Here is a 20,997-nt window from a genome sequence, read left to right as displayed (position 1 = left end):
TTTCAACACTAATCTGCCAAGTGTCTTTATTAAGAAGCATTCATGTTCTGATACTCCATTTCCAGTATAGCTCAAACAAGTAATAAAAACTCAGTGAGTGTTTTAGCGCAATTTTCTGACGTCATGGGATCACAACACTAAGAGATAGTAAATCTTTTTATGTTTTTTTTTTTTTTTTTTTTTTTTTTTTGTGTGCGTTCCCGAGATTAGACCTTCCTTAACATAATGCCGAAAACCCGAAGTCTCTAGGTGGTCTGGTTGAGGAGGAGATAGAAGTGCAAGATTGGTGCGCACAGACAGAACAGAAATCATGAGTTAACAATCGCAATTTTGTCCGTTGGAAAATTGCGCTAAAAAGGGTGTGATCCAGTAATGGGTTAAATAGATTTACATAAATGTTTAATTTATCTGAATGTTATTAAAAATGCGTTTAAAGTGTAATTCATTGAAACAAACGGGGGGAAATCATTAATAAAATTATTATATGTATATAATCTACATAGAATATATTTTCTATTATTAATAGAACTGGAATCTATGCAAAACATGCAGTTAAATGAAACTACATACCCCATGGTGCACTGCTTTGTTGTTACGTGACAGAAGTAACTTTCAAGGCACGCAAATGCAGCAGTGTCTGTCTCGTGATGGGGGCGGGTTGGCGTCAGTTTTTCCCGTCTGGAGTCTGACGCACTCCGCCAGCCAATAAGCTCATGTAGCACTTCGGCGCCCGTACCCGCTGTGGAGGCAGGATTTCTTCAAATAAAGATGGCAGATGTTGTCGAAGGAGACGGCACTCGCTCCGCTGCCCCTTCCACGCTTCACTCGGCGGCTCGCAACGGCTCCGGCATGAGCTCGGCGACATGCGCCGGCGGCCTCGTCACGACCACGGTCACCTCCGGGCCTCGGCTGGTCCGCATCGTAAAGTCGGATTCGGGCTACGGCTTTAACGTCCGCGGTCAAGTGAGCGAAGGAGGGCAGCTGAGAAGCATCAACGGCGAACTTTACGCCCCGCTGCAGCACGTCAGCGCCGTGTTACCGGGCGGTGCGGCAGATCGAGCTGGAATCTCAAAAGGGGACCGTATTCTTGAAGTGTAAGTTTATGTAGCACCTAAATAATCTGTGGACGCGCGTGAGGAGCGCGAACAGCCGCTTAACCGCGCTGTCCACCTCCACCGCCGTCCCTTATTAGACAGAAAGGGACCTAATTCGGTCTTAAATACCAGCGGCGAAAGGCAGCAGTGTTTTTGAGACACTTAAAGGCTTCCGATAAGAAAAATCACTCTGTAATCCAGTACAACTGCTAACCTGGCTAATAAGTGGGTTGATATATATTGGATTGAGTAAGTTAGCTGAAAGTTAGCCAACCATGTCACTGCAGTGCTACATATCATCTGTGAAGTCTCGAAATATACAGTATATTCAAAATGCATAACACTTATATGGCATACAAATGCAATAGTGCTTCCCCCAAAACATAGGCTGTCTGTCCACTTGGTTACAGTTATGTGAAGGATTTCATATTCTAAACACACCAGAGCTTGTCATTCAAACATCTAGCATTTGCAATCATCCCATATCGTCAAACATTATTATTAAACTGACTTTATTAACTCATTTCAAGGACACCTAATTGCATAAAGTCACAGAATTGGCTTTGTTCGGTTCGGTTTTACAAATGCGGTCCCCATTATTCATTATGTCATCATTCACTCACCCTCATGTATTTCCAAACCTGTTTGGAACAGACCAGAACTACATTGACTTTAATTTATTGTATGGCTAAAAAAATATTAATTAAAAGTGAATGGAGGCTGTCACATTCAGGCTAACATCTTATGTTGCGTTCCTCTGAAGAAAGTAAGTCATACAGGTTTGGAACATTATGAGGGTGAGTAAATTATGACATTTCATTTCCGGCTGAACCATCCGTGTCTTTGCACACAGTGTCTCTGCCTGTCATATGCATCGGTGTATGTCTCTGCGTGAATGGCTGCTTCATTTCCACCAGATAAAGGAGGTTTGTGTTTGGACGCGTTTGTCTTCATTGCAGATTCAGGTCACATACAGCAACCGTGAACAGACAAGCTCTCTCATTCCTTCTCATCTTGACTGCGCACTGTTCTGAGCAATACTGGGTCAAAATCGAAATGTATCTCAGTGGACGATTGGGCAAACAATAGCTTTTATTCTCACACTCCTCAGTGATCGGGACATCCTTTTTATAACTGTGGTGATCTCAAACATTTGCAGCATGATTATGTAACCGCAGACTTGTTGTCTATGGACTACATTAGAGGTTGTCTGTTAGGAGGAATGTCTGGGTTGTTTTTTGTTGCGATTTATTATTTGTTGATGGTATTGTGTCTCTAATGTGCACTGGAGCGGTTCTGGTTGCATGTTAATATTCACAGGGCACCTCATTGATGCTGGCATAGGTTGCCATGGTGACAAGTGGTTTCCGTGGCGTTGAAGGTGACAGCTCAGCATCAGCATCCGCCAGTGTAAACTTAACACTGGCCATCTCCACCTTTTGTACTGTGGATGTACTGTTCGTGAATGTTTTAATATTACACCTAAAAAACGTTCTACGTGCAGTTGAAACAAAATGTAAAGTTTTGCAAAGCACCCTCAGAGACATGCACCCCAAATCGATAGGAATGTGTACATTTTCTTATTTTGAACAATCCCGACATCTATTCGTAAACTTCAAATAGAAAATGTTTACACTATGCTTATTTTAGTGGCCGCATTAAAATGTGTACAAATCTGCTCGCCCCGCATTACACTGAAATAATTCACTTAACTGCATAGTTTGGGCCTTATTATATTAATAGTTTTGTAATATATGTAGTTGTGAATGTGAGTTTACATTCTCTCTCTAAAAAAAAAAAAAAAGACGGTGTACTTCGAAATAATGGCAAGAAATGATTTACGTATTTTGTTTGCTGATTCACAAACAGATGACTCTATGAGCCGGTTCTTTTTGATGTATCCAAAAAGGTTTAACATTACAAATATGGCTTGATTCTTGGAACGAATGACTCTCATGAGCCAGTTCTTTTAATGAATAGTTCAAAAAGACAAGTTGCCGGTTTTGATCATTTTGAAACTTTGGCCAAAATATGTCCGTTGTCAATAGTATAGTGGTGTATGAAACAGCTTACGTAGAAGTCACTTTCAAACCAAGCAGCTTTCTGTTGGTCGTCATGGTGAATTTACGTTACCAACTTGTGAAAATTTTGTGAAGATTTTTTTTTTTTTTTTTTTTTCTGTCCTCGCACAAAATTCCAGATCCCATGGATTCCTATTGAAACAACTGGATTTCGCCTGTGAAGATTCGTTGAACGTCTTCTGCAATGTGACTGCACCTTTAGCGGAGGGAGAGAGAAAACCCCTCAAATATAGGCCTACCCAATTGAATCAGAATCAATTCAAGAACTTGGTATGGATAGTTTCTAAATCTGTATCAATACCTAGACCTTCAAATTGCTCAATCTTCTGTGTTCCCTAGTTACCATGTTATGAACGTCTAAAAGAATATCATGTCAAACATATAATGGAGGGCTCAGCTTTCAGAAAGTGGGAGTCCATTTGGAACTGGATGGTCTGGAGGCAGGTTAACTTACTCTCTTGTATTTGATACAGCATGGGTTCTCGATTCTGGCTCTCAAAGTCCACTTACCTACAGAGTTTTGCTCCATCAAACCCACCTGCCTGTAGCTTTTTAGTAATCCTGAAGATCTTAATTAGCTTGTTCAGGTGTGTTTGATTTGAGTTGGAGCTAAACTCTGCTAGAAAGTGGACCTCGAGGGCCAGAGTTGAGAACCCTCATGATTGTGTTATAAAGAGAGAGATGGTGTGAGGACACACTGTAGGCAATACAAAACAGTGGCGGCACGATATTTACCGCTTTTTTATGTACAGTAAGGAGGAAGAGTGAACGTTCAGTGAAGCTCTTTGAGTGGCTGACTGAGAGCGTATTTGAGTGTCTACGAGAAACAGACGAGTGAGAATGTCAATGCACTGCTGATTGCTGTTGAATAAATCTTAAGTACTTTGTTCCAGTGGGTTTTTTTTTTGCTGAAACTCTTCAGTTCTCTTTGGACCACAAAGTCGTACCACCGATACCACATGATGGTATCAGGGTTTGTTTTTTGCCCTGAATGATTTCTGCTCTGAAATCTGCATTACAGTCAGAATGACATCTTGCATGCGTCAACCACATACAGCACAGATTTTGAGGTCAGACTCAGGTTATCAGGGCAGAAGATATGAGACTTTGAGTAAGACCTGCTCAGTTTTTAAATAAAACCTGACTTTTAGCAGAGCTCAAATATAATGATTTTTTTTCCCTACTAATCAGTTGGGCCAATAGGTCAAATTTCTACTTGACCTGCCAACATTTTTTTCTGGCTCCACCACAAAGGAAGGATTAGGTTTTTTTGTTTGTTTTGTTTTTCATTTTCTCAGAATATTGTTTTATTCAAAATATTGTGAAAATTTTAAATAACTATTCTATTTGAATATATTTTAAAATGTAATTTATTCCTATGATGGCAAAGCTGAATTGTCACCATCATTACTCCAATCTTCAGTCTCACATGATCCTTCAGAAAGGTTCTTAAGAAACATTTCTTATTATTATCCATGTTGAAAATGGTTGTGCTGCTAAATATTTTTGTGAAAATATTTTCAGGATTCTTTACAAAGGAATAACAGTATTTACTTGAAATAGAATTAACTTTTTATTTGCAAGAATGTTAGTAATGGCTCGTTTCCACCAAGCGGTACGGTACAGTGCAGTACTGTATGCAATTATTTACGTTTCGATTGTCAGAAGTTGTGAATGGTACCAACATACAGTAGTACGGTACCTAAAGGGTGGAGCTAGACTCACTGCAGAACGATGATTGGTTGACAGAGAATCGTCACTTACGCATGCTACAAGGGGATTGACAACAAAATAGGTGCCATTTTTTTTATATACAGTTGAAACATAATACCGTTGCAACACAATGTTTTTCATTACATTAACCAGCTAGATTGAGATGTTTGGTTTTCTTGCTGGCAGGGCATAAACTAACTTTCAGTTGCATCACAGCACTGGCTTGAAAGGGCAAGTAACAGTTCCGTCAACTGAACCGAAACTCTCACACCCTTATTGTTGATTCCTGTAAAGATTAGACCATAAAATAGGAGCTCCAGGAACTCCACCCAAGTAGTAATTCAGGATTAAGAGATATCTGATCTGACCTTAACCTTCTAAAAGGTCCTGGTAAGGCAAGATTTAAAGCATTAACCATTTAACGTCACATTGGTATAAGGTATTGGCTGAGAGTACAAGCTTAATTCTGTAACCAGATCCTTCTCTCTTCTTTTTCGCTCTGCAGAAATGGGGTGAATGTGGAAGGGGCCACTCATAAGCAGGTGGTAGATCTCATCCGAGCAGGAGAGAAAGAGTTGGTCTTGGCCATCCTGTCGGTTCCTCAGCCAGAGACGGACAGTCTTGATCCCGGGGACGATGGCTCTTCGCAGTCCTGCTATGACTACAGTGACAAGCAGGCCGTGCCCATCTCCGTGCCCACCTACAAACATGTGGAGCAGAACGGGGAGAAGTTTGTTGTGAGTGTTTTATCCTCTGGCCCTGCTTTTTTTTTCCCCTGGTGATTTCAGTATTATTTTTAAAAGGATTGTGTGTGTGTGTCAGGTCTACAACGTGTACATGGCAGGCCGGCAGTTGTGCTCAAAGCGCTATCGAGAGTTTGCCATCTTGCATCAGAATCTGAAGAGGGAATTTGCTAACTTTGCATTTCCCAAGCTGCCAGGGAAATGGCCTTTCTCCCTGTCTGAGCAGCAGCTAGATGCTCGCAGACGAGGGCTGGAGGAATACTTGGAGAAAGGTAAGAGGGAACGACACAGGAAGGAGACGTGAGATGAAAATAACTGTTTACAGATGTTTCCAACATTCTTTCTCTGTGTTTCTCTGTGGTTCCCTCTTCATCTCACCAGTATGTTCTGTTCGGGTAATCGGAGAGAGCGACGTCATGCAGGAGTTTTTGTCGGAGTCTGATGAGGTAAGGCATTGTGTATATTAGGGATGTCAGGGTATCAGATAACAGTAATGATATTACTGCAATAGTGTTTATAACTTTAACTGTATAAAAGCATACAAAAACAACTTACTGTTGATTGGCACTTTTCTGCAGACTGGGGTGTATCTCATATATATATTCAGGCATATCTTGTATAAAAGGCAAACGGTGCCTTTCCTTCTGAAATAATTTATCCAAAGTCTAACCGAAGTTTACCCTTAGGGTCATCTCATCTTAAGAAAGTAGGAAGAAGGATAGCTTAGAGGCGGATTTGTGTGATTACAGTCAGTGGGTGATTGTAAACAGAAATGGGAAGTATCTGTGTAAAAGGCTGGGTATCGTTCAAAAATGTTCTATACCGATACCATGACTTCGATACTGGTTCCTGAACAATACTTTTTTTATACCAATGTTATAAACAGATAATGTTATAGCAGAGGCTGTAACATTAATGTGAAGAGGGGGGAAAAAAACAAGAAAGCCAAACTGTTAATGCAGCCAACCTTAAGGATAAGCACACTTTACAAGATACCTAGTTTAAGATACCTTAGTTTTTTTTCAGGATGGTTAAGTAAAATTGTATTAATCAAAAAGCATGTGTAATTAATTGAAATCATGAAACTTGTTCAATTTAATAGCAATTTATTAACAGTTTACAGAAATTATTTAGAATTTTTATTTAAAATGTATTTTTAACCAGTTCTGTGCTTTCCGGTTTATTTAGTCTATATTACATTTAAATGGTTTAATCAAAAACATATCTAATTAATTGAATTCATAAAAATAAATTTTTAAATGATAATAGGCCCGTATGAAATGTGTTTTTTTTAATAGAAGTTCTGTGTTGTGTATTTTAATTTATCTGGGAATCAAATGAAGGCAAAAAAAATTAATTTATCTTTTAATCAAATGAAATTTAAACAAACCCTTAAAGTTTTTAACAAACAAGTGCTACACAACAGTGGTTTAGTAGTAATTTTACATTATGTACATTATACTGTACAAGAGTAATAAATTTATATCGCAGTTTCTTTAAGCTAAACCAAACTTTAACTTTGACAGGTTGCCCGTGTAGACCTTCTTCTGTGATGTGATGATAGTTTCTCTCAAAGGAAATGTTGTCAAAGTGAGAATATTATACTGCAAAAGGACTATTTAAATATGAATCCTGCATGTTCTGCGTGTCTCTGTGTCAACGAATGGCGCAGACGCGCGAGCCGCTCCGTTTACTACACAGCACGCGCGACTCACGCGGTGCTCGTCTGCGCCATTCGTTGCATCGCGTGCTGTTACCATCAAGCCGGTGTAAACTAGTGTTTTTCCCTGCTGCCTCGCCACAGCCAAGCACCAGCACTTGATTTGGGCACATCATACATGCTGCATGCTTATTGTTTCACTGACGTTGACAAGATTAACTTCTCAGGTATCGAAATTTGGTACTGAACAATAAGGCATTTTATTGATACTCCATGGTATCAAGGCAATTCGGCCAGTGCCTAAAAAGTATCAAACTCGATACCCAGCCCTATCTGTGTACCATGGGGAATGTCTGGTGCCATTCATCCTCAGTAATCGCATTCTGTCTGGACATTCACAGTTTGTCTTCTAGGGCAGGGAGGCCAGGCCTGGTTTTAAGCATCTTCTGATTATAAAAATGTGTCTTGCCCTGCTTTATTCTATTCCATTTATTCCCTATGTTTGCCATTTCATGCCCAACAGACTGCAGTGATGTATTTTTGTAGGTCAACCCAGAAGTTAGCATCACCCTGGTTCCCTCGACAAAAATCCAGTAGGATTTTTTTCATTGGCTTTTGGATTATTGTGACCATCAAAAACAACACATTTATGGTTCTTTTCTTAATTTTCCTGCTCAGCGCTCGGATGTTTCATGGTTTAATGTCCCTGACAACCTCTGTAGTTCCATTTAGCCACTTGTTAGTACCCGTCTTTTTCAAGACAAGTAAAAGCTTTTTTAAATTACTGACTGATTTTATGTTGTACAACCCCATTTCCTGAAAAGTTGGGACATTTTGTAAAATGCAATAAAATCAAGAATCTGTGATTTGTTAATTCTCTTGAACCTTTATTTAACTGACAAATGTACAAATAAAATATTTCCTATGTTTTCACTGAACAACTTAATTTTATTTTGTAAATATAAACAAATTTTGATTTTGATGGCTTCAACACACTACAAAAAAAGTTGGGACAGAGGCATGTTTACCACTGTCACATCACCTTTCCTTTTAATAACACTTTTTAAATGGGAATTGAGTATACTAATTGTTGCAGTTTTGCAAGTGGAATCTTTGCCCAATCTCGTCTGATACAAGACAGCTGCTCAACAGTCTGTATTCATCGTTGTCTGATTCTCCTTTTCATGATGGATCATCATACATTTTCAATAAGAGACAGATCTGGACTGCTGGCACATCCCTTCTATGGTGCAGAGTGTCTAGAAACCACTTAGTTTTAGCAGAATGAGGCCTGGCATTGTCTTGCTTCCCAGTAGAGATGTCATCTTGATGGCTGTTTATGTCTCTGTACAATCCAAATATATGCCTCCATGTCAGGCCATCCTTAAAAATATTTTGGTTTGCAGTAACAGGAAAAAAGAAAGAAAAAAAGGGTCGGTAGGTAGGTCTATATTTTTATATATATAAAAAAATATATATAAAAAAGTATGGGGGGGAACATTTTTCACCGATGTCTAGGGGCTGTTCACACCAGGCCACTTCATGCGTTTTCTCAGATCGGATTGCAATCTGATTTATCAAAACGATTCCATTTACACCTGGTTACATATACAAATGTGTTTTTTTTTTTTTTTTGTGTTTTTTTTGCGGATATAAATCCGATCTTCAATTCCCGCTATATGCAGATTTAATGGAGTGCACGTCACCGAAAGCAACAGTTATGAGATACATTATTTTATTGATCATCAGCTAAAATTTCTGAATCAAAGCCCGCAATAAGAGAAAGCGGAAACAGCCCTGGTAAGATCATTTCGTTTCTTTACATTTAATGAAGATGATTGTGTGTTAAGCGTCTGCGACTTACTTTCACTTTGATTTGCGATAGCACGTTGATGCTCAGCTTCTCATCTGCGGCGATACGTGTTGCAGTAGCGTCGTCATATCTGACTAAAACATGACATATTGCCTATAACACGCTCTCATATGTTTAATTTTTAATAAACCATATTCAACAACATATAAAAATGAAATAATCTTTAGAGTAAAGCCGCAGCCATCATTACCAAGCGCGAACCATTGACAGGGAATGAAACGAAGCGAACTTAGCCTGCAGGCCGTAGTGTGGCATGCGTTAACCAATGGTGTAAACATAATCATAGATGACGCGCCACGGGTTTTTATTTAAAAGAAAGAACGTAGCTTATGTTTGTATGTAGGTCTAGGGAATTTATATTCACAATACTTAATAACTAATATTATTTTATTGCATTTGTATTAGTTGTTTGAAGAGTTAAAAAAAATAAATAAATCGGTCGGTCTTAACGCATTTTACAACCGGCAAGTCGGTCGGACTAAAAGGGGAAAAAAATAATAATTGGGTCGGTACTAAATTGACAGGGTCGGTCGGGTTACGGCGAACCAGAATATTTTTAAGGATGGCCTCAGTGGTACCTTCACACAAATGCAAGTCCTCCCATACCTTGCACTGATGCACCCCCATACCAGGACAGATGTTTGCTTTTACACCTGTTGCTGATGAAAGTCTGGTTGGTCCCTTTCGTCTTCGAACTCAGTGTCTATTTTTTCCAAAAATAAGCTGAAACATGGACTCATCTGACCACAGCACACATTTCCACTGTCCTCTAGACCATCTGAGATGAGCTTGTGCCAGAGAACTCGGCAGCATCTCTTCATTGAACTGCTGTATAGCTTTCTCCTTGCGTAACAGAGATTCAAGTGGCATTCCTTTATGCAACATCAGACTGTGTTCAGTGAAAATGGTTTTCCAAAGTACTCCTAAGCACATGTGGCTGTATTTAACAGAGTAGCATGATGGTTTCTCATGCAATGCCGTCGGAGGGCTCAAAGGTCACGCACATTCAACAGAGGTCTCCTGCCTTGCCCGATACAGACTGCGATGTCTCTGGATTCTCTGAATCTTTTCACAATATTATATGGAAGATGGTGAAAGACATAAATTCTTTGCAATCTTGCATTGAGAAATGAGAGAATTGTCAAACAATTCAAAAATCACATGATATTTGGCACAAAGTGGTGAGCCATGACCCATCTTTACTTGCAAAGACTGAGAAGCTCGTTTACACCCAAACATGATTCATGATTCAATTCACCTGCTCATTGTGGACTGCTTCAAAAGAGCTGGATAATCGAACTTGGATAATCTTTTCACTTCTATTTTGCCTCTGTCCCAACTTTTTTGGGGGTGTGTTGCAGCCATCAATATCAAAAAATATATATATTTACAAAATACAATTACAATGTTTGTCAGTTAAAAAAAAAAGATTCAAGAGAATTAACAAATCACAGATTGTGAATTTCATTGCATTTTACAAAACGCCCCAACTTTTCTGGAAATGGGGTTGTAGAATAAAACATGAAAGTATCTTGAGCTTGTGTTAACCACAGACGTTACTTCAGGCATTTAAAAAAAACATTGACTTTAGGACGATGGAACTGGAAGTGCTAAAATGCTGACTGTTTTCTGTGTGTTGGCCTACAAAAATACTTCATCCTTGCAGCACTGTATTGGACTTCACCTCATGTATACAGTTAATCAGACGACAGCTGGCCTCTGCGTTGTGCACACACTCTGAAAGACCACTAAATGAGTAAATGTACTTGGAAAAAGAGGTGACTGTAGTCCTGCAAAAACCTTCTTCATCTTGATTATTACTGCATATAAACAAAAGGAGCATATTTACAGCATTTCAATCTCACTTGACTCAAAAATTGAATCATGGATGATGGCCACCGATCAAAGAATGTGACTGAGTCACAAAGACTCTTCAAAGACAAAGTGTGATAGATAAGTTAGCAAGGAAAACATTGTTCTGACTCTCAAAAAGGACAAACTGATAGAGAGGATCTCATACATCACAATGCATTCAGCTACAGACTATTCAACTCAATTCCTTTTTCTGTTGCTGTTGTTTTTGTATTGAATGAAGTGTTTATCGAATTACAATACTGTATCAGTCGATTATAAAGTGTTCCTTAAAGGGTTAGTTCACCCAAAAAATGAAAATTCTGTCAGTAATTACTCACCCTCATGTTGTTCCAACCCCGTAAGGCTTTCGTTCATCTTCGGAACACAAATTAAGATATTTTTGATGAAATCTGAGAGCTGGATCACTCCTCCATAGGCTTCTATGGGATCGAAACTTGCCGGCCCAGAAAAGTTAATAAAGAGATCGTTAAAATAGTCCAAGTGACTACAGCGGCTCAACCATGTGTGTGACGTACAACACAGAAGCGCTGCACTGTTACACTACATGAATTCATTCAGGCCCACACAGAAGAAAATTAATAGTTGAATAAATTCGTTATTTTTGTTGTTTTTTGCGCACAAAAAGTATTCTCGTCGCTTGATAAACTTATGGTTGAGCCGCTGTAGTCACTTGGACTATTTTCACAATGTCTTTACTAACTTTCTGGGCCAGCAAGTTTCGGTCCCATAGAAGCCTATGGAGGAGTGATCCAGCTCTCAGATTTCATCAAAAATATCTTAATTTGTGTTCCGAAGATGAACGAAAGCCTTACGGGGTTGGAACAACATGAGGGTGAGTAATTACTGACAGAATTTTAATTTTTTGGGTGAACTATCCCTTTAAGGAACACTTTATAATTGACTGATACAGTATTGTAATTCGATAAACACTGCATTCAATACAAAAACAACAGCAACAGAAAAAGGAATTGAGTTGAATAGTCTGTAGCTGAATGCATTGTGATGTATGAGATCCTCTCTATCAGTTTGTCCTTTTTGAGAGTCAGAACATGTGTTAACAAAGGAATGTTTTCCTTGCTAACTTATCTATCACACTTTGTCTCTGAAGAGTCTTTGTGACTCAGTCACATTCTTTGATCGGTGGCCATCATCCATGATTCAATTTTTGAGTCAAGTGAGATTGCAATGCTGTAAATATGCTCCTTTTGTTTAATTTTCATTTTTGGGTGAACTATCCCTTTAAAGCAGTGGTTTAAACCAGGGGGCCTCAGCACACTTCTAAAGGGACTGCAAGATGGCTTAAATGTATTTAAAATGATTTAAAAGCTACGGCTAAAAGTCAAGATGCCAGCTGAAATCATATTTTTTATTTTAATTTGTTGCCTTAACAAATTAAGGGGTGTGTGTAATTAAACAGTCCCACCAGGATTTCACGTTTAAAAACGTCATTGCCATTGACATTTGCCATATTATGTTAAAATGCCCAATAGTCATACATCACACAAAGGACAAATAAATTGCATAAATCTTGTTTATTTTTGGTCTCGTAATTGATACATTTTAACTTTTAAAACAACCTATGGAATTTTTTTTTTTTTTTTTTTTTTTCTGACTTGGAAAGGGGGATATTGGGTGTGGTGCACGTCCTTACCCAGTCTCCACAAATATGAAAAAATAATAAAACTATTTTTTTTTTTTATTGTTTGGCTATTATATAGCTAGCAAGGCTAGTCTAGTGGTGTAGTCCTACTATCTATCTTTAATAATATAATCAATTAGAGTGGGATTATTACCAAAATCTTATTAGCAATCCACAGCGAAACAAATACTTGCCTAATGTAAGTAAAAAGTTCTCAAATAATCAAGTGAACAGTCAGTAATAAAATAATAACAATAGGACAAATAAATACCACATAAACGGATACAAATGTTTTAAGTACTGTTTTTTTTCCTGTTATTGTTGTTTAGCATTAAAGGGATAGTTCACCCAAAAATGAAAATGCTGTCATCATTTACTCTTCCTCAAGTTGTTCCAAACCTGTATGACTTTCTTTCTTCTGCTGAACACAAAAGCAGATATTTTAAAGAAAGTCGGTAACCAAACGACTGATGGACCCCATTGACTTCCATAGTAGGAAAAAAAAAATACTATGGAAGTCAATGGGGACCAGCAACTGTTTAATTACCAACCTTCTTTAAAATATCTTCTTTTGTGTTCAGCAGAAGAAAGAAAGTCATACAGGTTTGGAACAACCTGAGGAAGAGTAAATGATGACAGCATTTTCATTTTTGGGTGAACTATCCCTTTAATGACACAGACAGCAGAGGGTATATTAGGTTTCTGTCACTTTAAGACCTGCAATGTCCAGATGCAATACTGACCAAATAGCCCAACCCAAATTAAATTAGGTATAATTCAATTAGATAATTATAATTTATTGTTTGTGAGACCTTTTCATTTTTGTGATTTATTTTCTGGTGAAATGAAATTGATTTTGCGTTGTATTCAGCGATCACGGAATCACAAAAAACTGGGGCTGGTTAGAAACAAGAAAAGTAATAAGTAATGTAAATTCATTTGTAATAAAAAGTGTAAAGCATAAAGAGCACTTTATTTACTTTCTGTACATAAAAAAAATTAAAAGCTTTGCTATTTTAACACAAGTATAAGAATATCTTGAGGGGCCTTCATATATTGGTTTTGCAGTCAAAAATGTTGAGAACCACTGCCTTAAATTGACCCTTCTCCCCTTAATGGCCTTACAACTACAAGCCTGTCAGTCTATCCATCCATCCATGCATTTATCCTGTCAGAGAGTCACTTTTCTTGCGCCCTCTGTCTTTCATATGAGTGGCATGATTGACATAACAGCAACTCTACATTTATAATACCAAAACATTAGCAAGTCAGCTACAGGCAATAATAGAACATTGAGAGAGAGAGAGAGAGAGAGTGAGAGAGATTGATTCTGAACAGTCCGCTCAGGGCTTAAAATGTCATGTATGTCATGATCTTGTCTTATATCGGTTTAATTTGTTGAGGAATTTTGAATTTCCTTAATATGAAAATGTGGTAGTCATGTCGTTGTTTGTGTACCCATTTGCATGTTCCATTACTCGGCTGTGAGTGTGAATCTGTACCTTGTCGTGGTGTTTCTCAGGCACACCATGGACAAGCAGCCTGCAGCGCTACTCTATCTGTTTGGACTGTATTTTTAGGTCCCTCTCTCATTTCCCTCTTCTCATAGAACTATAATGGCATTTCTGATGTAGAGCTAAGGATAGCAATGCCAGACAAAACTACAGTTACGGTCCGGGTGAGAAAGAATTGCACAACAGACCAGGTCTACCAGGTAATGTATTTAACTCATTTGAGTTATCTAAATCAGTTTCTAAATCCACACATTTCATTCTCACTGTCTCTTTTTTTCCCCAGGCTGTAGTAACAAAGATTGGGATGGACAGCATTACTGCAAGTTATTTTGCTCTGTTTGAAGTCATTAACCACTCCTTTGGTGAGAGCTCTTCATAATTTTTCCTGTATGACAATGTTATATGCCTGTTATATGTGTTAAGTATTCCTAATAACTAAGGGTGTAATCGTTCCGATTTTTTTCATTTTCCGATTTTGGTTGAAATCGCGTTCAGTTTAGATCGCTTTTCGGGGGTGGGGGGGACGCCTATTACCATATCTGAATTTCAGCTCCAGAGGCTTCCTCAGCACTTGATACACAATGATACGAACAGTAACAAAGGCGTCGGGTTTTTCCGTACCAATTCTAGCGAGTCCTCATCCTTTTGAAGTGCATTTTCATCCAAGAAAACAGTTACTTCTTGACATGAACAACACTAACCAAACTCTTCCAGGCCTCAGCTACAACTACAGTGTTTGAGGTCGGGTCAAAGTATACGTTGTTCGCAGACAGCCAATGAAGATCATAGGCTGGTATTATGCAAATGTGTTACATTGTGACGTAGGTATGTAACAGGAAGTGAGACTGGAATTACTGATGACTCGTTTCAGCAGTTCTGAATCGATTATTTCTTTTAGGAGACAATAACTTTATTTGTCATGCACTTTGATCTTTAAAATTTTGCAGACCTTTTACATTCACAAACAGCTATATTACACACTGCATAAAAGGTAATATTCAAGTATTTAAGTAAAGCAAATCACTAAAAATTATGCAGTAGTGAATCAAAATAAATAAGCATTTGTTTGCTCTCCTCAAGTTAAATCAAGTGTACCCGAGTTAACGAACATCCCGACGTCCACGCTGATGGAGCGCCGTTTAGATGAATATGTAAATATGTGCTACATGTTTTCCTTTTAATAACAAAATAAACATACAACAAAAATAGATGAGAAAACAACAGTTAAGAAATCATCTGATCATAGTGATGTGGATGTTTGCACATCACATTTATTTATAGCCTGCAACTTTATAAAATATTGCTTTAAAGCCACAAATATAACTGTTATCTATAGGCCTCTTGTAATTGAGACATTTATCCAAGAAATTCATTACAACCAACAAATGTAATGTCAGAGCGGGATTTGAGAGAACGTCGCTTTACCGGTGAGCGGTACATGAGTGGAGCATTCGCTTGGGCGTGAGTGATTAAGCAGAGCACACTGGCATAGAGCAGAATAGTTCATTGGTCTACAGATTTGTTGTTTCTTTTTCTTCTCTGTGAATGTACTGATGCAGAATTACAATAATTACTCTTGAAAATGGACGCTTCGCAATTCATTCACATTTAATATTCATATTTTTAGATGCGTCCTAAGATATGAGATGAAATGCAATGCAAACATGCATTAAACCGTTTCTGTCATTACTTGAAGTTACTTGTTCATGTTTGTATATTTTTCATAGAATTTTCATATAACTAGGAATTTAATGGAAACCAATTTCAGAGATTAAGAAATACATTTTTACTTTTGTACTAAATTTTAACTTTGTATCTCACAATTGTGACCAAATTTCACAGAATGTAAATGTATTTATTGATTGTAAACCTTATTAATTACCTTTTTATTCTGAAGCAGAAACAGCCTTCATTTCAGCTTTCCTTTTCATCATTTCACACTTGTCAACATCACACACACACATACACGTATGTATCTGTATGTATGGAGTTTGTTAGCTCATGACTCTTGAATTATACAAGCCTCTTTGTTTACTAATCTTCTTATCCAGTCACTTAATGAAGCCAAAATGTGTTCAGCCAGTATGTGTGGTTTTCCCGTGTGTGATTCACGCTAAAATATCTTCAAAACCCCATCCACATTTTATGATTTGATGTCACAAAATTGCTGTACTTGTAGCTTTAATTGCTCCCAAAATATCCAAACAGTTAATTAGTATGTATAGGAGAGTTTGTGGGTGCTTTGTATTTGGTGTTGTATTAATACATGGTTTCATAGAGCAGCTTTGAACATGTTTGACCAGCATGTCTCAACTCATGTGTTTAAGTAGCAGGGTCTTGTGTTCAAATCAAGCTCAATGTTTATTGATTTATTTTTATATAACTTTCATACCTCAATATATAATATTAATGATATAAAGTAATATATAATGATAAATGAAGTACATAATAAAGTCCTTCTATGATTTTGTAAATACTCCGAGTCATCATTTTTCACACTTTCTCTCTGTCCTGGTTTTACTGCTTATGTACCTCTATATTTCTGTCTCTCGATCTCTCAGCACGCAAGCTGGCCCCTAATGAGTTTCCACACAAGCTGTATGTGCAGAACTACACATCTGCCATCCCAGGCACCTGCCTCACACTCCGCAAGTGGCTCTTCACCACAGAGGAAGAGATTCTTCTCAATGACAACGAGCTGGCCATCAACTATTGCTTCCATCAGGTGTGTGTGTGTGTGTGTGTGTGTGTGTGTGTGTGTGTGTGTGTGTGTGTGTGTGTGTGTTTTCAAGAAAATGTGTGTTTGTGGCTATGCGTTTTCAGTCTGTACTGGTGTTTACTTGTTTCCTCTTTCTCAGGCTCTGGATGATGTGAAAAAGGGATTTATCAAAGTGGGAGAGACATCCTACCAGCTCCAAAAGCTCACTGAACAGAGGAAAATGACCATGGTCAGTCTCCAAACAATTCACAGTTATTCTAATGAGTGGAGGTCTGGGGGTTAAAGGGATCGTTCATCCAAAAATGAAAAATGTGTGCGTGCTTTTATGTTTTCTGTGGAAGGCAAAAGTTTTGAATCTTGAAATCCTTTAAATTTTTTATTATCCAGCTCTCAAATCAAATATCGCACCTAAAAGTTTAAACATTTTTATTTGATAGTGAAAGATAACTTAAAGGATTAGTTCACCCCAAAATGAAAATTTCCTAATAATTTACTCACCCCAATGCCATCCAAGATATCCATGTCTTTCTTTCCTCGGTGGGAGAGAAATTATGTTTTTTGAGGAAAACATTTCTGGATTTTTCTTCTAACAATGGACTTCATTGGTTACCATCGTTTTTAAGTCCAAATCAATGCAGTTTCAGAAGTCTTTGAAGTGTTTAAACGGGCTGAACGCGATCACAGCTGAAGAAGAGGTTGTTATCTAGCGAAACGATAGGTCATTTTCAAAAATCATCACGTTGAAAGGTCACGCCGGCGCCGGCAGAAGTACCGCCCCACTGTTTACAATGCGACCGTATGTAGGAGGATAGTTCAAATAGTATTGTTTGCTATTATATATATATATATAGTAATAGTATTCAGTGAATATGAATAGTATATGAATAACGTTCTGATGAATATGAGTAGTAGTTCAAATAGTATTGCCGGCGTGACCTTTCAACGTGATGACGTAGTTCCCTGTCTGTTTGTTGATCAGCTCAATCCGAACTATTGAAGGTAAAAAGTCTATAAATTATTAAAAAAAAATTGAAAATGACCTATCGTTTCGCTAGATAACAACCTCTTCTTCAGCTGTGATCGCGTTCAGCCCGTTTAAACACTTCAAAGACTTCTGAAACTGCATTGATTTGGACTTAAAAACGATGGTAACCAATGAAGTCCATTGTTAGAAGAAAAATCCAGAAATGTTTTCCTCAAAAAACATAATTTCTCTTCCACCGAGGAAAGACAGACATGGATATCTTGGATGGCATTGGGGTGAGTAAATTATTAGGAAATTTTCATTTTGTGGTGAACTAATCCTTTAAGGATTCAGAAGATTTTTCCCTGTTTCCGTAGAAAAAAATAAGTGTATGGGTTTGGAACGACATTAGAAGTATATGACTGAATTTCCTTTTGAAGCGGCTTGAAGATAAAAAGGATGCAATAAATAGGTTAACAGCACATATTCTATTTTTATAAGATTAGATTATTTGTATTAGATTTTTTTAAAATAGGATTTAATTGATTATTGTCATTTTGTCTATTATTACTTTTAGACCATCATCTTGGTCAAGTTAATCTTTAATAGCTGTAATAATTTAATAACACTGTTAAATGTAAGATTTGCAAATCTATAAAACTATCTTTTTTAATATTTTTTTATATTTAGGCAATGTAGTGTATAACTGTAATATTGCCCAGTCTGTAATGTGAATGTACACATCTGTGCAAAAGCAGTATGGGTTTTTTTTTTTTTAGTGGCCATAAAGACATTTAAAATGTTACTAAGGATTTCTAATTCAAATAATTGCTGTTCTTTTAAATGTAGTTTCCACAAAAATATCAGACAGCACAATGGTTTTCAACATAGATAATAAAGAGTTTTAATATCAGTACATCCCTAATTGAAAAGTGATTGTGAAAAAATTAATCTTAATCTTCCTGTACCATCTTCCTCTGTAGTATTTAGGTATTCTGAGGACATGTGAGGGTTACAATGAGATCACTTTCCCGCACTGCTCCTGTGACTCACGTAGGAAAGGTCACGTCGTCACAGCGATAAGCATCCGCCACTTTAAACTCCATGCGTGCACAGAGGATGGCACTCTAGAGGTGAATGTGTTTGCTTTGAAGGAGTGAAACATTGCTTGCTAGGTGTCATAATTTAATTGTAGTACATGTTGTTGATACCACTCAGAAACTTACTTTTATGAGTAAGAAAAAAACAGTTTAGCTGCTTAATGATTTGCCCTTTGTGTCATTACAGAATCAGGTGATAGCGTTCGAATGGCCCGAGATGCAGAGATGGGACACGGATGAAGAGGGAATGGCTTTCTGTTTCGAGTACGCGCGAGGGGAGAAGAAACCTCGCTGGGTCAAAATCTTTACTCCTTATGTGAGTCTCGTTTTTCCATGTGATCTTGCAACTTGCATTTATTCTTGTGCACTAAAGATGCCTTTTCTTTCCCAGTTCAACTACATGCACGAGTGCTTTGAGAGAGTCTTCTGTGAGCTCAAATGGAGAAAAGAGGTGGGTACTTATATTCTAAATGAGTGTTTGCATGTCTTTTGCTCTGTTATTATAAGATTGATATATTTTTTTCAGGTTGAAGAGGAGGCCACGGACAAGGACAATAAAAACTGCAGTAAAGATGGTATGTGCGGTAAGGTAAGGCTATGCCTGCCTCCATATTGAATTGTGGACATTAATGTCCATCTATAATGTGTGCTCTTCTGAAGCTTGTCTATCTTTGACAGAATATCTTCCAGCTGTTGAGACACAGAAGGGATGGAGGCACATGAATGAAGAGATCATCTCCTCTTGAATTCTCGAATACATGCACACGTACACTAAAAGCTGCATACCGTGACTCAGAAAACATTTCAAACCAGTCCCATATGCTTACATGCACTCCACCACTGATACACACATACTGAAATACGAAGATATGAAGCGGGAAATGACACAGTCACAGTGCAATGATGAAAATAAGAAACTACAAGAGACTTTTAAAGACTTACGTCATCATTTCATTTCATTGGACTGGACAGAATTATGTTGGACGTACTGGAGTTGACCGCCAGCTCAGGACAGAAGAGACGACACTCAAAGACTGTAATGCTCCAGGAGACAGACGTGGTCATTGACATGGCACCAGCATTGCGACTAATTCATGTCATGTGACTGGTCACAAGACGAGGTCTTCAGATGCTGAAAACTGAGAGACTGAACTGTGCTTCTGGGGAGTGTGTCAATTTAAAGACATGGAAACGTCAGCGAACTGACTAATGTATCATCCTGACACTAACACAGGCACCCGTGAGGGCAGAGATGCTCTCCCAGAATGTGACAGTTTAAAGGTACACTATGTAACTTTTAGCGCTCTAGAAACTGCGCGAGTCTTGCGGAAGAACATTGTGGCCGGAGTTTATGTCTATACAGGTCACGCAGGTAATGGGATCCTGCTCGGTCTAAAATAGTCAGAATATAAACGCTTATTATAGGTGTAATGAAGTGATTCAGGATAAGACAAAAACACGGTTTGGAAGATGGATTCATGATGTACTCGCTCATTATATACATTTTGAAAACCAGAAAGTTACATAGTGCACCTTTAAACAAAAAAGAATCTAAAACAAAAACATTACTACATTTTCCACTTGGACAATCAGAGTGAGAGAGGGAAAGAGAAAGAGAAAAAAAGGCTTTTCTCGCGAGTAGAAACGAGGGCAAGAGAGACAGATCAATACTTTCCATGCTTTTCCACATTAATTTGTCTCTTACCTCACTATTGCCACTGTGTTGGTAGTAGGTTTGTACAGATTTTCAGCCCTTTAGCTGAACTGAGGTTTTTAATTTAATTGTTTTTTTTGTGCTCTCATCTGTCTTCTGTTCTTCAAAGCAGTATTTGGTTGCATTAGCTATAGCCAGGCCCAGATGGAATTTCTGTGCAGATTTTAATGGAATTTTCTCTTGGTAAAACGTGTTAAATGGGTCAATGACGTGATGCTCCTTTTAAATCTATCATTTATTCAAATCAAATTGTGATTGTGGGGGGGTTTAAAGTTTCGGATTTAAAGTTATGTGGTGTAACTCCCCCC

General features: G+C 37.9%; 1 protein-coding gene across 2 annotated transcripts; it reads left to right on the top strand.

The window, feature by feature from the left end:
* Positions 1-639: 639 nt before the first annotated feature.
* On the top strand, positions 640-20,997 carry snx27b (sorting nexin 27b). Of its 2 annotated transcripts, none has more exons than XM_084088887.1 (13): positions 640-1,094; positions 5,394-5,625; positions 5,711-5,903; positions 6,013-6,077; positions 14,288-14,392; positions 14,476-14,554; positions 16,754-16,917; positions 17,051-17,140; positions 18,859-19,008; positions 19,163-19,291; positions 19,367-19,426; positions 19,502-19,550; positions 19,654-20,997. In XM_084088887.1, exons 1-13 carry the CDS (start codon positions 769-771, stop codon positions 19,719-19,721), a joined length of 1,710 nt encoding a protein of 569 aa, XP_083945013.1. In that variant the 5' UTR covers positions 640-768; the 3' UTR covers positions 19,722-20,997. The 2 variants fall into 2 exon arrangements, with proteins under 2 accessions (XP_083945013.1, XP_083945014.1); XM_084088888.1 differs by having other exon boundaries at positions 19,502-19,564; positions 19,654-20,589.

This window comes from Abramis brama (assembly GCF_963993115.1).
Source record: "Abramis brama genome assembly, chromosome: 17".
Lineage (NCBI taxonomy): Eukaryota > Metazoa > Chordata > Actinopteri > Cypriniformes > Leuciscidae > Abramis > Abramis brama.
This window is presented reverse-complemented; position numbering and strand designations above follow the sequence as displayed.